The sequence below is a fragment of the Homalodisca vitripennis genome, chromosome 5 (assembly GCF_021130785.1).
Source record: "Homalodisca vitripennis isolate AUS2020 chromosome 5, UT_GWSS_2.1, whole genome shotgun sequence".
Classification (NCBI taxonomy): Eukaryota; Metazoa; Arthropoda; class Insecta; order Hemiptera; family Cicadellidae; genus Homalodisca; species Homalodisca vitripennis.
Window position 1 is genome coordinate 121,568,586 of NC_060211.1, and position 18,028 is coordinate 121,586,613.

The 18,028-nt window shown below is 31.4% G+C and overlaps 2 protein-coding genes across 3 annotated transcripts in view; one reads left to right on the forward strand and one right to left on the reverse strand.

Annotated features, from left to right (window-relative positions):
- The window catches only part of LOC124362813, a 650,255-nt gene that overhangs the window by 344,125 nt on the left and 288,102 nt on the right, over positions 1-18,028 (reverse strand). The window lies entirely within an intron of this gene.
- On the forward strand, positions 909-14,468 carry LOC124362817 (farnesol dehydrogenase-like). Its single transcript, XM_046817647.1, has 6 exons — positions 909-1,049; positions 9,049-9,217; positions 10,356-10,485; positions 11,682-11,805; positions 12,515-12,652; positions 14,276-14,468. The coding sequence occupies exons 1-6, from the start codon at positions 918-920 to the stop codon at positions 14,342-14,344; spliced, it is 762 nt and encodes a 253-aa protein (XP_046673603.1). The 5' UTR covers positions 909-917; the 3' UTR covers positions 14,345-14,468.

Below are 18,028 nucleotides of genomic sequence, written 5' to 3' on the forward strand. Positions count from 1 at the left end.
ATAGGGTGAATTAAAAATATTACAGTTACTTAGGATGGTTGTATGTTTTCCTGATACAAAATCAAAATTTACTCTATAAGAACAAGGTGCATGCTTAAAAATTGTATTTGCGATAGAGTCATTAAACCATATTATTCTTTTTATGAGTTATAAAAACAATTACATTATGGTGCCTACCTGTACATTAAAGTGCCACTAGCGCAGTTTTTTTTACATCTGAGTAAACAGAAGCCATTCTTATACTGGCCTCTGTCCAACTTCTACAAAATTACTTGGCAAACCCACTGTTGGCTACCTTGTTATTTCGAGACGACTTTGGGCTCAATATTCTAGATAAAACATATTGCTAATTTCAGTTTAAATCGTTAAGTCGTTAGGCTGCCACCTTTTCTAGAGTTGAGGATTTTTTGTAATGTTGACTACTTCACAGATTAAATGATGTGCTACAGTGGGTATAGAGAGTTTCAAAGTTGCCTTTTAGCAATTATTATATATCATTCGTCACTAGGTACATTCAGATCTAAATATTAGGAAACAATAAGGTTCAGCAGATTTAAATAATGGAGAAATAATCGTAAACTATAGAGTTAATTTTTTTGTATGTGTAATGTGAGTATCGAATATCCCACTCAAGTCGCCAAACACAAGTGCTACTGCTACTGCAGCGAATAATAGGAGCAATTATCTGCACAGCACGGACTTCCGCCGCACAGGTCGCGCGGCGTCAATTGAACCTAAATTGCGCGTAATGGATTATTGCGTGCGCGTGCGTGTGTACGAGGCAATAACGCCCTGCGAGATTGGATAAGGATCGGTTTGGTGGTAATTAGGTGAAGTAGGTGAGGAGGCGAGGCGAGGTGAGGGCGGGTCGAGGCGTGCGGGCGGGTCCCTGGCAGTGGAAACTGCGGCAGAGGAGCATGGATCGCTGGATCGGGCGGGTGGCACTGGTGACGGGCGCGAGCTCGGGGATCGGGGCCGCCGTGGCCAGGGACTTGGTGGCGCATGGGCTCACCGTCGTGGGACTTGCCAGGAGGAAACATCGGGTCAAGGTAGGTGCATGTCACTGGGTCAGAACTAGCCTACGCGCAAGAGGTTGTCATGGTCAAATAGTCTTATCGAAGTATGGGAAGCTCAACATCAGTTAGAGCACATACAATAATTTTCTTTGAATTGGTTGAGGAATGAGACACAAGAGAAAGGGAACATCTAGCAACTGACGAATTGCCCATCAGTTCAATGTTATAATACGAAAATTTAACAATTTCAAACGAATTGACTGAATGTGTATTTTACGTAAAGGAAATTGCGTTAAACAATGGGCAATTGAAATAAATCTAAGACAGAAATTCTGTTAAAGTAATTTTTTCTGTCTTACTTATCATAAACGTCAACTAAAAACGCAATAATAAACGTCATATAAAATCAGACAACAAATGTATGATGAAATTTAAAGAAAAAAATTAAAAAGTAAAATAGTGTAAATTATAATCCAAAATGTTCCATAAACTACTAACTATTGACATTTTAGTTTTTATAAGTATATTAGTGAAGTATAGTTACCAATTACACACTACGATTATACTCAATCTAAAACACGAACAAATCGAAAGGTGGTCTCCTGAATTCTGAAGCAACGAAACTAACGTTCCTCCTACTGAGCTGTAGCTCACGACTACACCATGGATAATTGTTGATATCTTGTAAAATCTTTAAAATGTAAACATATTGATACGATTTCACTGCTTGCACCTACTACGTACGCTGTTGTGTGAAAAATGTTCTTACTAATTTACATTTGGCACTGTAGTATTTTACTCTTATTATTTTTGTTATTCTGATATATTTAGTACTTAACTGGTACATAATATAAGCTGATAACTTACCGTTAATAAATAAAAACATCTAGTAACCAAAGCAACTAAATATTTGTGGGTTGGGCAAAAACTAAGAACGTCATTAATACCTCAAAGTTTTACCAAATTCCTCACTTCATTATGTTTATGACATTTATGATAAACACACAATACATGTACCAGACTTGAAGTAGGAAATGTAAGCAATAAATAAGCAAGAATATATATATATAAAAAAGTCCTGTTTTGGAAATAAGTTTGTTTTAAAGGTTTTAAATATTTTTATATTTCAATTTGAAAGGTAATATATATATATATATATATATATATATATATATATATATATATATATATATATATATATATATATTACCTTTCAAATTGAAATATACCAATATTTAAAACCTTTAAAACAAACTTATTTCCAAAACAGGGCTATTAAAAAAAAAAAAAAAATGTGATCAAATCAGATAAAAATCGCTAGCATGCAATATAAAGGGAAAAGTGATTTTATAATGTGCCACAGCTAAATGCTAATTTTGCAAAGACTTAACGGAAATCCTGTGGAATGAGGTCCCAAGAGAGATAATCTAGAGTGAGATATCATCATTACCTTACGGAGGTACAAGTTAGGGCCAAACAGACTGTTATTTTTTATCAAAATAAAAATCCTTTATACTAAAATAAGATTGTGCATAATATTTAAAAGCTTTTGGAGCTAATCTTTACTAATTTAATCTGAAATAAATGCTATAAAACATTTTTTATTATCCTGAATCAATCTATCTGTTATATAAATTACCTAAGTAAGTTTATTTCAGATATGCTTCTGCAAATTACTAAGATAATTAATTTAAAATTTGAATAAATAATTAACTGTGGATAAAATCTGATCGTTTTGCAGGTTTATTAATCAACAAAACTGATAGATTTATTAAACACTATTTCAGATTATTTTCCTCATATAAGATTATTTAACTTTTATCTTCGAATGCTTCTTATGAAATGAATATTGGGCAGTACGTAAGTCGGATATTCTTCTTACTAGAGATAAACGAGTACCTTATGAAAATAATTATGAGTAGCCTTTATTATGGTGAATTATACGTGTGTATTGACTAAGATGAATTTAATAGACAGTAGAAAAAGTAGAATTTTGTTATAATCATGTAAGAATTGGTTATCTAAAATCCTTAAGCCAGCTCTCAGTAAAAGAAAAACATAGATTATAGGAAGTATTGTATGAGAAGTATAATATTTTTAGGTAGAGAAATATTGATTAATTTCTCAATGGTAAAGATTAAAAATTTTCAAGAATAAATTCGTAACGTCAGAACACTACACTGAAATATGCGTTAGTAATGAACCTTAAAACGTTAATTGTAACACCTTGACAAAAAAACAAGCAGCGTTACACCACATTATTTAGCTCCATTGAGACTATGGTCCTTGAAGCTACTTCTGATATTTTGTAAATTAGTTTGATAGTTACACAATTGTTTATATCAAATTGTTTGTTACTGGCTCAGTTTTAGCAAAGGTCAGGGTTGGTTTGGAAGAATTTAGTTTCGTCTCATTGTCTACTCGATTATATAAAGAATGAGTTTAGTGAGTTTAATTTCAATATAAAAATACGGCAACAACGAGTTTGATGATCACATGTGGCTGAGCGTTGGTTTTCTGCGTTCACATTTTTATCTTGGGTTTCTAGGTAAACATGATGACATCGATAATAAATAAACCTATAAACAAACTGAATTAATTTTGAATGAAGCCTCATTTCTAGGCATACAAGAATGAGTTCTAAGCTGTTACATATCGTTCATCATAGGATTTTATTAAGAGATTTTTTAGCCTATAAGTCAGTAGGCTGCCACACTTGATCTATTTTCTACCGCGGGATGTAATGTAATTTCAGGATATTATTTCATTTCTATATGTTTAACTGTCTGTCTGCCTTCAGGACATTTCAAGAAGTGAGCTACGGACTTTTGAATGCACCTCAGCACGTAGTGTAGCGTAATATACCTTAAATAAACAGCAACTAGAACCTTTAAATCGTTATATCACTTGTACTTGGCAGTTTAACTATTTAGTACTAAGAGTTTTTTTAATTATTTTATTTTTACTCAGTGTTATGTCATTTATACATTTCAGTCAAGCACAAAGCAATGAATTATTACATCATCCTTTATATAACGTAATAGAGCAAGAGACTAATGTTCTATAGAAATCTAGACGAGGTGGTTTGTTTCACTCGACCCAGTGTTGATGACATGCCAGAGGTTTGGTGGAGGGTTGGGGTGGGAAGCGGGTAAAACGTGGTTAAGGGCGGTGGAAAGGCTTTGTGATTTACACTTTGATCAGGATTTTCCCCAGGCAACTCTACACATCTCAGATGTTTGTAAATGACAGATTTATACTTAAAGACCAACACTCCTATCTTCAATCATATCAAACCTAGTAATATAGTTTTATTAACGATAAAAAATTGCAAATAACATTAATTATCCTTTGAGAATAAGATATTTTCTTTAATTTCGTATTATATAATAATGGTTCATTCGGTGTTCAAACCGAAGAATAAAAACACAGGGTTTCTGCAATATGCCTAAAATATAACGGTAATCTCTACTTCTATAATTGTATTACATTTGTTTCTGTTTTGTTCCGAATAATAAATACACAATTATAAATACTTACAATATTTTATTATGAGGCAATGTTCTAAATATAAATTTTGAAATCCGTTTCGAATACTCCTTCTAAGTCAATATTAAAATAATTAGCTAATTAGTGAAGCCTAAATAAAGATGCCAGAGAGTTAAAATTTTGTATGTTTGTATGTTTATCTGTTTGTCGAAACGAACTGATCTATAGACTTGATATTTATAGAAAGATTCATTTTATGGGTACAATGACGGCAAGAGAAAATCAGAGAATAGTTCAATTTGTAAACTAATTGAGTAAAATCACATGCTATTTTGACACTTGCGATAGTAATACAAGTAACGAGTCAAATGAACTATAGACTTGAAATTTTGCATGTACCCTGTATTAAATATGGTTCATGGCATGTGATTTATTGTACTCCTACTCTATTTTAGTGACCTTTTTATAAATTTAAACCTACAAAATAATGTTTTATGTCTATTTCCAAGCGATTAATTGTGCTTCTAACTGTAAAAAAAAAGGCTATTGTGGAGGGTTTTCCTTACGTTGCATAAAATTATAAATGGTTTTATTTTGCTTTTTAGCCAGTTTGGCTGGGCGACAAATCGTTCAATAGAATCAAGCGAAATAAAATAGAACGTAGGTCGTACAGAGATTGAAGGAAACGCCTCCTATTGACATGCTTATGTCTGTCATCGTTTCCAAGGTCATTAGGCAATTCGAGACACCTATTATCGTACCTTGTTTCACAACACTAAACCATACATTTATAATGATTTTTCAAGTATATTTAACAATATAAATATCGTTATTATAAAAATTATAAAACAATAAATAAAGTTGTGTGTGTATTTCTATTTATATGGAGAAATATGAGAAACGGAATAACTTGAAATAGCATGTTAAATATCGCATTATGGAGTAGAGATTGCGAATATAATCTTTCCTAGTAATTTTTATTTAGATCGAGACCTACTTTTATAAGCAGCATTTGCTTTGTGAGTAGACATATCGGGAATAAGAGTACTTTCCCCGTATAGAAAAGTTTACCCTGCACTCTGGTGTACAATTCACTCAAGGCAAGCATATGTTCTAATGCCCACGACTCAATTATTCTCATCTGGGATTGTCTAAAGATCTTATAATAGACTAAAGAATACACACACACTTGCATAGGTTATCTATATCAAATGCTACTATATGTAAACTTCGTTACTCTAGTCCGTACAGAATTAGGCATTCATTGAAGCCTGTCTTATGTTCTTATGCCCTGTTTCTTACGCAAACAATAATTCTTACAACTGGAATTTTACAAAAGCTATGCTAATCCATAGGAACCACCGTAAAAATGTTTAATAACATTAATGTGTATATAAGAATTAATGTGTGTGAACATACTAACAGGCAATTATTTTCATTATTAAACTGTACATTAAATAGCGGCGTTGACTGAAATAACTTTAATCGAAGTAATACAGGCCAAAGTTATATCTTTGATAAGGCCTTGGTTAAATCAATACTTAATTGAACCAACACGTAACCCAGGACCGTTTAACATACTGAACCTGCTAGAGCAGACCGCGTGAAGATAGCCAGGTGGTGTTTCATACCCCTTTATACCCTGCGCCCAACAATATTGCCAACTATCTATAGAAACTTTCTGATCCATATAAACATGCCTGTTGCATTAAATAAATATAACCAATTGTTACCATGAACAAATTTACCTCCGGTAATTTTTGTACAGATTTTTTCCATCAAAATGTGTAAACAACAGACAGTAGTGAGCACAAACATAGCGGTAACAGCTGGTGGTCATCAGACAAGGTGATGCTGCAAAAACTTTCATCAAACATTATTGGTGTGGGATGGTCTAGTAATAACTTCAATAAAATAAGTATAAGTAGCTTTATAATAATTACTAATTTGAGTATATAATATATATATATATATATATATATATATATATATATATATATATATATAAATATATATATATATATATATATATATTCAAAGATTAACAATGTGTTGAATGGTTTTGAATTCCATGTGTTTTATGACACAGTTATTATTCGTCCAAATTCTTTAATATCGTTTGAAATATAATTCTGCTATAATAAGTGGTAGTATATATAAAACATTATAAAGAGAGAGATAAACAAATGGGATGAAAATACATAGTATGATGTTAAATGATTATAACTAAGTATTTGAATTAAAAGTAAAGACAGTTCAATTGTTAATTGACGACATGAACATTTATATTGGTAACTTAATAGTCGAATATAAAGCTATGAGATAAATAACATCATGCGAATACAATTTACTAGTTTTTGATTGTAATAACTAAAAAAACTCCTACTATTTTTAGTAGTATTCTGCCTCTTTCCAATGGCCCAAACAGAATAAGAGGGAGGATTAATTTGAACAGTACTATTAGAAAGTGCTCACATACGAAATGCACTATATCTACTCATAGTTGAAAATTAATTTACATTTAGAAACAGTTTTTTTTATGGTGAAAAATAGATATTTTAACGTCTGTTTTCTATAAATGATTATGACTGTTGTGTAACTATAAAATGTATAGCAGGAAATCTGAATGCCTAATTGATTTTTACAAAATATTGGACAATCTTCATTCTTTAAATGAAAACAAGAAACTTAGATCATATTCTATGTTAGCTCGAAGTTTCATCTAAGTAAAATTAACTAAGTACATTACACTTTTTGGAACAATGATATGTTGTTTTCCATTTGGTCTTCATAAAAAAGCTCAGATATTTGACTGAACAATTAAAAGAATTCATGAATAAATTTAAGTAAACCCTATAAATATTCTCATAAATGAAAAGTCTGTAAACATGCATTGTAAAAATGAATATATATTTTCACCCAACACCTTATTCCAAAGGAGTCGAAAGTGAATGTTTTGAAAACCAATTACTCATGTCACTTTTAAAAGTCTAATACTTAAAGATTATTACATAGGTTGCATGGGATATTTCAAATAAGTACTTACATTAGATATTCAATTTGAAAAGGATTTATTAGCTTTGGTAGTCATTATTATTAGTATTCGCAAACAATAATATACTTGTGAAGGTTAAAATAAGACACATATTTCATTATAAAAGTAAAGAAAATACTCATCGTCGACATACAGCACTTCAAAATTAACTGGTAGAATTCAAAGTAGTTAATATATCTATTAGTTAATACAGAATTCTACAGCTATTAAACTTCCGATCAAGCAAAATTGGCCTCCTAAAAAGTAAATTACTCTTTCCGAGAAAAGGAGAGTGCTCTTGCCAGCAATTGATCAAAGAGTAATTCGTTAAAGGTCGTCCAATTGGCCAATTAAAGCAACAGCCACCACCTCATTCTAGAGGTCTCCCTCACATTTCTCCACTTAGCATTTGTTAGAAAAACAATTAATTCAGGTTCGGTACATAACAATGTAAATCCAAATTTTTTAAGCAAACATTATACAATATTAAAACAGGTTTGGTTTTACTAATTTAGAGATCTTATGTTTTATTGCAAGAAGTTTTAGAGGACTACGGTATGCCACCAAGATTTTTTTCTATATTTGCAATCTATATCAATAACTAAAAAATATTTAAATACGGTACGTTACAAAATTAGTTATACAACTATTTTAGAAATAAAGACTGTCACATACAGCTGAAAAGTACGAACAGGCTAGATAAAGTCAATTTTTAGCGAAATTGCTTCAGTATTTAAGTCTGTAGCATTTTCTGAGAATTATAAAATTAGTGAAATATAGGCCATAAAAATTTTATAACAGGTATTGCACGATTTTATTTAATACTTGATGAACAAATTCTGAAATTTGATAACGTTTGCATAGGGATTCTTGCTACCTCGGAGAAGTACAAAAATATGCGCTACAGTGAGTATGATTTTAGTGCTTCATTCCACTTGTCTTTAATACCCAAAAGGTAAAAAGGTATATATATATATATATATATATATATATATATTAGAATAATAAATCGTAAACTAAAACCCTTTTAAATTCTTTTATTTCAGACACGTGTTTCGGTATAAAACCATCTTCAGTGTGAACATTAACCTCTAATTAAATTATAAACAAAACAAATAAATATACACCTGTCGACTATTTAAACAGATGTTAAACTTATATGACACAGTTTTAATGTTGATTAAGATTTTGTGTTTGATATTTTTTCAAAGATAGGATTTGTTTTATTTTTTAAATTGCTATTTAATATGTTGTGAGGATCCTTTTTATAATTTAGATAAATGTGTAATTCTTCTTTAGTGTTTAATTTTTCTCCTTTCCTTTCGATATCCAAAATTTCCATGTTCTTTTCAATATTTTTGTAGTTATGTCCAGTTTCTACTGACATAATTAAACTGGACTGGAGAAAAATTAAACACTAAAGAAGAATTACACATTTATCTAAATTATAAAAAAGATCCATTGTAAAGTGCAGGATTACATAAAGTAAAGACATTTTTGTTTGTATAGGAGATTGCGGAGGAGCTGATAGACTGCCGAGGGAAGCTCTACGCTGTGAAGGCTGATATAAGTAAGGAGGAAGACATCGTCTCCGCGTTTATCTGGGTGGAGAAGAGCCTGGGAGGGGTAGACATCCTAATCAACAGCGCCAGTGTCACTGCCAGTGTGCCAATAGTAGGTGAGGGTGTGCCATTTATTTACAGAATGTATTTCATGTTAAACAATTATCGCAAAAATCTTATAAATATTTCATGAGACTCTAAAATTGTTTAACTTAGAAAGGGTTAAAAAAAATAAGTTATTTGCTTGTAAAGTAACAGTATTTTAACATTGCTACTTAGGAGCATTTCTCAACAACAGGGATCTGTTATAACTTTTAACAGTACATTGTAATAACTAGGAAACAGTAAATAAATTAATAAGTTTATGACTACAAGAAACAAAAATTAGTATTCAGTAAACAATATTATTTTTCAGTGTCTTCATGTGTTCATGTTCATTGGAATAGTGAAACTATTCTAACAGTTCTTATGTGTTTTCATTATAATATGTTTTGTACATTAGTGCAGTAATCGAGATTAATGTTTTTTGGTGTTAAAAGCCTTGAGTATCTTGAGTAAACAGTGCGATATACAGTACAACCACATTCACAATCGTGGATAATCCGTGTTCTTTACTGTTTGAAAAAGGGAAATGTATTGAATATAGACAAAAAAATCAAGTTAGTTCCAAACATATACAGTGCTATATATGACTTTAGAAAAGATGTGTAGTATTCAATAAACTTGTAAATGGATGTATATTCCATATTGTTCAATAAAAATATGGATAAATAATTGTATCATGATTTCACTTAAAGTTTACCGACAAACAAAAAGGTTGGCTTAATATGTTTTACGTGGTGCAAGGAGATTGAATGCAAAGATATATTAAAACTTCAATTAGATTAGATAGTGGAATTTACCATGTAATGGTACTAAAATCTTGAGATCTTCCTGAATAAACCTCTCTTTTAAAGAATATACCTGTAGACAGAGGCCATTAGGCTCGTCACTGCTGCAGAACGGAGACGGGTCACGCCATCTGATATCTGCGATAACAACCATTCAGTTTCTAAGTCACATTATTTTCAAGGGAAAGAAATACCTACTGTTTCTGTATTTAAGGGATTTACGTAATCGTATAGTCTTTAAAATGATGGATTTTCGTTTGTAAATATTAAATTTCATTCCTATTACTCAGCTTGAGCTTAAGCTTCGACCATGCTTAGCCAATAATATTATCTGGCAATTTAACTGAAAATTAAATGCTTACAGATGGGAAATCGGATGAATGGAAGCGAATTTTTGACGTGAACGTATATGGGCCAAGCATATGTGCCAGAGAGGCTGTCAGATCCATGAAATCCAGAGGAGTTGATGATGGTTATATCATCAATATAAACACGTAGGTAACAGTACATTTAATTAACAGATATTAAAACTGTCTTGTAGTAAATTATGTTCATGTATTACCTAATCTATTTCACATACTATCATATTTTATATTTTAAAGTTTTTACAAAAATACCCTAGGACTTGGCTGAGCGTTAAACTTCTGCAGGGTATATGAAAAGCAGATTGAACTATAGACTTGGAGATTGCCCATTATTTTACAATTCAGTGGGCTAAAAAACTTTATTTTCTGTCGTTCAGTCTTTCTGTTTTATTGTCAGTATTCCCCAGGATATAATGAGATCCAACTGTGCTATACATTTGAATTCATGTATGAGGCTTGATTTATACACAGCCTAAATTCAGTTAGATTGTGGTTCACATCCGTACATAATTTGGATAAAACTTAATTTATACATAGGCGTAATTGAGGTAGGTTATTGTGCATGTCATTGGATATGAATGACCGTTAGCAGATTATACAACTAAGGGGAATGAATCAAGAGTGAATTAAGTTAAATGCTTGAAGTTTGAATGCAATGTCCCTATAGTAGGTGTTTCTTCTTATTATGCCATAAATGGCTTATGCCATTTGTTGGCTTAAAACATAGGGAGGGGGGGTGGATAACAGTCCTCCTCGCATGATCACAAGTAACTTTTAGTACTATTTGTTGGTAGTTATGCGAAGGCAGCTTTTCGGATAATATCATGAACCACATAACACCAAGATCTCTTTTAAGTAAAGCCCATAACCTTGAAACTTAGCAAAACTTGTTTTTCGACCGGTGGTCTAACTTACTAGGAGTGAGTACTTTATGAAATTGTATATAAGTCAGTTAAACCCATTAAGAAGGTAGCCTAGAGTTTTGTAGAAGTGCACTAGATAATTTTTTTTATGAAAGCCTAAATAAAATTTACAAGTTTCTGTTTATAGTAAATTATTATATACATCAATTCGTCAAACTATTTATCACAAATTGTGCAACCGGCTGAATATAATTTTACACCGATTATTATTACTGTCATTGAAAAGTATAATAATACATTTTTTACATTTATAACTTGTAATACTACGTAGCTTTTATTCATAGTTTCCATAGAAGTAGTAATTTTGTAAGGATGTGGTAATTCTAGTTTTTGTGGAAACTGTGTTAAAACTATATTGAGTTCAACACACTAGGCTAACTGTTTGGTACTAACAATGTGTAGACTGCCGCCATCTCCTGGAGGAGCACGGGACAGTATCCTTAAAGCTAGCAAACTGGCGCTGACAGTCCTCACCGACGGGCTCAGGGCAGAATTTACTGAGGCCAAATCCAGGATCAAAGTCACGGTAAATATACCCTACTTATTATTTTAAATACTAATATCAACAGTAAAAATGTTATTGATCGTGAAACGTGTTCTGAATCAGGTGATTAAGAGAAGTGTTGTGTAGTATTACTATATATTTAGCCTCATTCTTCATGTGTTTACAACATTAATATCCACAATTTTTTTATATGTCAACGAGACACTCTTTTACTATGAAGTTTTTGGAAAATTCTAATTAAAAAGATACTAACGTAAAAAAATGTAAATTTAAAAAATTTAATTGTTCTTTGAATGTCTAATAATAATTATAATTATGGATGATCACAGCGCAGTAAAAATATCGTAAACATTTTACCCATTAGATGTAAGATATATAATGTCTACGATAACTGGACGTGATAAATCATACTTATCATCTGGAACGTGCTCACTTTGATAATAGTACAATTTCCAAAGTACAGCCTCCCGTAAAATGTAACAACTAATTTTTATTGGGCGTTTGTTGTATTAGCCGAACGTTAAATTTTTCATATGTCACTATGGTTAAATTTTCATTAAAAAAATTTTAGCTTGTAAACCTAAACACTCATATCATTGTCTGTAAACATTTCTTTGTTTTAGAAAAAAGTCATAAAATATAAATTTTATTTTAAATTATCTTTGCTTCTAGCGATCTAAAAGGCCGGACTTAATGATAAATATTCTCTTAAAGCAATATTTATGCGCAGTGTGTAACTCCTGGTGCGATGACAAGTGGAGATACCAACAAAGGAACTTTGGAGATTTTGCGCAGACAAACTCTTCTGGAAGAGAGACACGTCGCGGAAATGGTGACCTTCATACTAGCGACACCACCAAACATACAGGTAGAGAGATGGGAGACCATCGCATGTTAACTTCAATGCAATACGAGGGTTTTGATTTAAGCTCTATTTTATTAATTTATATTTATACACACACACACACACATACATATACAATTTTGTTAATACATAATTTTATAAATTTAAAGATTTTTTGCATAAAGAAGTATTTTGTAACATGAGTGTTGACATTACTCATTTACTTAAATTCAATAATAAACTTGTAGTTTAATGTTTTAAATCTATAGAGTAAACTATAAATCTATAAAACTTAAACCTTACAGAAATTAAACTTAAGTAGTACTTACTGTCTGAAAGTATTATGACAGGAAAATAACAATATGAATTCCAAACTAGTTATTTAGAACAATTACTTATTATTGTTACACGCAATGAATGTTGATTGGTTATAACATGTGTTCAACAGTCAAATCTATTGAAATTTAAATTCCATGAACCAAGCTATAGAGTTTTAGGTTTAGGAAAAATCTATATAAAAGGATATATTCTGACCGACTGCCTGACACCTCTTGAACCCTCAGCAACAATCATGAAATATGGATATAAAGAAATTTATATATAGGTTTATCTTGTGCCTCAGAGGTGCACCAAGTAAGGATTTTAGTTTCAAAACTCAGGGCTCTGTACTTGGTCAGTAGTGTAATGCAGACATTAAAGGCAAAATAACATTGACTGTAAATTTTAATGCACAAAACCATTCTAAACCAAATAAAATCCATTCATAATTTCGCCGACTATCTCAAGTTCTTGACTATGATGAATCAAATAATTCATTTCTAAAATATGCCTACTTCCGTTTCAAAATTATTTATTAGACTATAGTGTGTTAACTACTAAGGAATTCGACTTTATAACTCATCCTCAGGACGTAAAGTAGTTCAGATTATTAGTTAAATCATTTTTAATATTCAAACCAATATCATGAAGGACGGAGAAAACTTCGAGTTATTTCACGCGGCCTTAGAAAATTTGTTTTACTCTCCTACTTCAGGGCTTCAACACTTTGCTTTTTAAATTTAAATCTAAAATGAAGAGATTAAAATGTCTTTCAGTGACTATTGCTTATTTCAGGAGTGTTTAGAATGTCGTGTAAAATATATCCATGGCGTTCTGTTTTGGGACAGCAGATTGCGTACGAAGCCGTGGGTTAGTGCAAAATAAAAATCGCAATCTTCAAAGATAATAATTCGGAAATGTGTACTGATATGTGAATTGTATCAACTATATGAGCTCAATAGCGTATGTCCTTAGTACATTTAGACATCAAATTCCTTCATTTGTTAAAAATGAACGTCGAAATTTTCAAGTGATGAAACTGCCACCTATTGAACGATGTGCACCATTTGAAAAAGGTTTTAAAGCCAGGTACTTTTAAATAATATTGGTTATAAACTTTACTATTTATATAATTTGTTTTAAAACAACTTTTACAAATTACGTACGCTTTACGTGAATAAATGTAGATCTCAAAACATTAGACTTCGTTAATTGTGTACGTAGAAGAAAACAACGTATATTTTAAATAAAAAAAATGTAGAATAAGCTAACCGAAGTTCTTACGAACTGTACATATAAACTCACTAAATATCGAATTGAATATTCTAGGTGTCCGACTTAACGCTCAAGCCGATCGCCAGTAAGCCCGCCTCCTTCCGACCTAGACTGTCCAAGTGATGACATCACATGCTTCTCTTACTTAATCGTCACAGTTCCTCTGCTCTTCAGTAAACGATCTACCAAACTTGTTAAAGCCGTTTTAATATTATTCTATTATAAATAAAGAAATAACACAAAGTTTTACTTGTAAACTTTTTTCCCTATTAAGCAATTGATTAACGTTGTTAAATTGATTAAAACACGATTTTCAGAAAAGGTATAACATTTTATAGATATGTATAATATAATAATTATCATTTATCATCAGTAAAGCTGCAATAAGGGTAGATTATCGTTATGTACAACAATATGTTCTTACGATTTGTTATCACCTAGTGAAAATACTTACAGAATACTAAATTATGGAATGATTACTAATTTGCTTAGCTTTAGTAGAGCTAAAAAATTTCATTTTGTCTGTCATTATCTGAACAATATCTCAAATACTCACTAATCAATACACTTGAAATTGTGAACAAGCTTGACCTATACATTAACAACACTGAGATCAATAATGTTAAATGCCATTTTATGCAATTTTTTCGAACGTTAGGTAATAATTTTACAATTGTTTTGTGGGTAAGTATGATAGCAACAAGTGAATAGTAGAATAAATAAATTTGTAAGTAAACTGAATCTAATCATTAGAGCCTTTAATATGTGACTCTTGTTCGTAAAGTAAATAAAAGATTTAAAATTCAGTGATGTTATTGATTTAAGATATTTTTGCGTTGTAGTATATTCCTAAGGTCACCGAAACTTTTATTTGAACGCTGATATGAAACCTAGTTTTATTAATAAAAATTGGAAATACATTATGTGGCCAGATATCTTGAGAAAGATTTCTTCTGCTGTCTTTAAATTTCCATTCAATATGACTAAGTTTTATTCTAAGACTAAAAGAATTGTTCTACGATACGCATGTTCAAATATGGAATTTGCCTAAGCATGTTCAAATATGGAATTTGCCTAAGCATCATTCTAGGTTCCGACTCAGATGGTAGACACAGTTTCTTTTTTGTTTGCCGGAGTTATTCCAAAGTTTTCTTTGTGATAGTTTGTCATTATAATACCTGCTGGACATTTCGAGAATGAAATATGCCATAAAGCTGAAAGTGTGCATGCAACTTTAGAGAAGCCTGTTGCGGATATATAGGTTAAATTTGCTAACCATTCAAATATATTTGACTTAAATTACTTAAATTAGTATTATTTTCAAAAAACAAGTTTACTTCATCAGAGAAACAACCCAAACAAACACTCTAACCCGTTAACTATTGACACCATTTTATTCTGCTGTCACAACTGCAGTGTTTACTTTTTATGTTAATTTATTCTTATTATTATTTTACTATATTATCTTAAACTATTTACTATTTATATTCTCATTTATTACAATACAAAAATACAAGTATGAAATATACTTTTCTTAAAAATAAAAATTTACGTTCAATATTACCTAATCCAAGAACAATAAAAAAGCATTTAATTCAAATTTTAACATTAGTTACCATCGTTAACTAGTCAACTAAATTAGCTTTTTATAGGTTTAGAAAGTAAAATTGTTCCTTTAAGTTAGAGGACGGGCCTTCATAATTGAGTGTCGCAAGGGATTACTGAACCAACAGTGTTGAGCACCCCTGGACCCTTCAGAGAATGTTTAATTGATATTTCTTCAACTCAACTGAACCTGCACACAGCCCTCTACCAATTAGTTCAAGCTGATTGGTCAAGACAGTTAAGATGTGACCGATCTTCTCTGTGATTCGTCAGGCCAACCCTTATCTGTTTTGTCTATAAAATATAAAAATTACAATTCCAAAAGGTTTTAAAAATATACAATAAATCATATCTGAATGATTATTAGATTATTATAACTTATTAGATTTTTATTTTGAGCAGACATTACGCTACTGTCTTAGCATATTACTTACATTTAAATACTACTATTACTAATTTTTATACATTTATAAAGACATACAGTTTATTGAAGGGGCATACAGTTATGAATTCTGACTAAAGATTAGAGCCAAATTTGAATCTGATCAATGCATATGGAGCATTTTTAGAAATGTTAAAAGTTACTTGCATTATAAGCTCGTCTACATACATACATAAATGCAAATACAAATTTTGGACAAGCACTAATTCATCTATAAAATATATATTCATTGCCACATATTGTACCCAATCGGATTCAGATGTTGCTAAAAGAGTAACCGAAGTAACTCAATTTGTTCACACATGTAGGGTGGTAATCTGAGAACCGCATGGCCTCGCCTCTTCAACGCCACGTCGATGCGATACACCTTTTCTTTAGGTTTGTGCTTTTTCTATTATGATGGCAGTGGCTGATCAGTGCAGACGTTTTATGAGTTGGCTCCTCCAAAATCTATTATTTTAGTGTAATAGAATCACCTATAAATGATAGATCGTGATTATATTGTGTACTGAAAGCCTATACATTGTGTATAATCAGTGTGTATTAGTAGTTCTCATTAAGAAGTGTTTTATAGTTGTACTATTGTCAACCTAACCTGAAAATGGCCGTCTGTGGTGTATGCATCAAACCTTTGGGCAGTAGGATGAAGATCTCCTGCTTTGATTGTAAAAGTGATTTTCATGGTTCCTGTGTCAAACTAAGTAAGGTAGACATAGAATATTTCCAAAAATGAAGAAGCAGTATGGAGATGTGATCCTTGTGCTGCCACTAGGAGGACCAGTTTGAGGTTTAGAGTCTAGAGCTAACGATGGAAACCTTTCATTACAGGATGTAATAACAGCAATAGAAGATTTAAAAGGTGAGCAAAAAAACACAATCAAAGAATTTAATAACTCCTATGAGTCCTTAAACAGTAAATTAGATGATAACACTCAGGCCTTAAAACAAAATACTTTGAAAATGGATGAATACATGAAGATAATAGATGCACTTGTAAACTGAAAACAAACAATTAAAAGAAAAGGTTACTGTTCTAGAGAGTAGATTAGATGATATGGAGCAGTATTCCAGAAAAAACTGCTTAGAAATCCATGGAGTACCTGCTATAGTGATGAGGATGTTTTAACTAAGGTTAAAAATGTAAGGCCAAGCTCTTGGCATGGACATTACAGATCAAATTGATTGACAATTGTCATTTCCTGGGCGAAAGGCCAAACAAGAGGGGACCTCCTGGTATTATTGTTAAATTTGTCCGGAGAATAGATGTAGAAAACATGCTTCAAAAAAAGAAAAGGGAAAAAGCTCTCAACTAGGCACTTAGGGTTACAGACAGACAATCCAGTATTTATTAATGAATCTCTCTCCCCCCCCGCCAGAAGGAGGTTGTTTGCTATGGCAAGAGAGGTGAAGATAAAAAAAAGAGTACAAATGGTTGTGGGTAAGAAGTGGAAAAATATTTCTAAGGAAGGAGGACAATGCACCAGTAACTGTTGTAAAATGCCAAGCAGATCTAGATGTATTGTAAGTGTTTTATTGTCTGTGTGTATTTAAGTATTATGTTTTGTTAGTGTATAAGTAGACTAAATTTTGGTTAATAGATATCGAAATAGGTTTTTTGTGTATTTAGTTGTTGGGAAATGCAGGATCATTCGCAAGTACTATGAAGACATAAATTCTATTGATAAGGATACTGGATTTGTCTTAGTTCATCAAAACATTAGAAGTTTAAGAGCAAATTTTGATACTTTTATTGCAGAAAT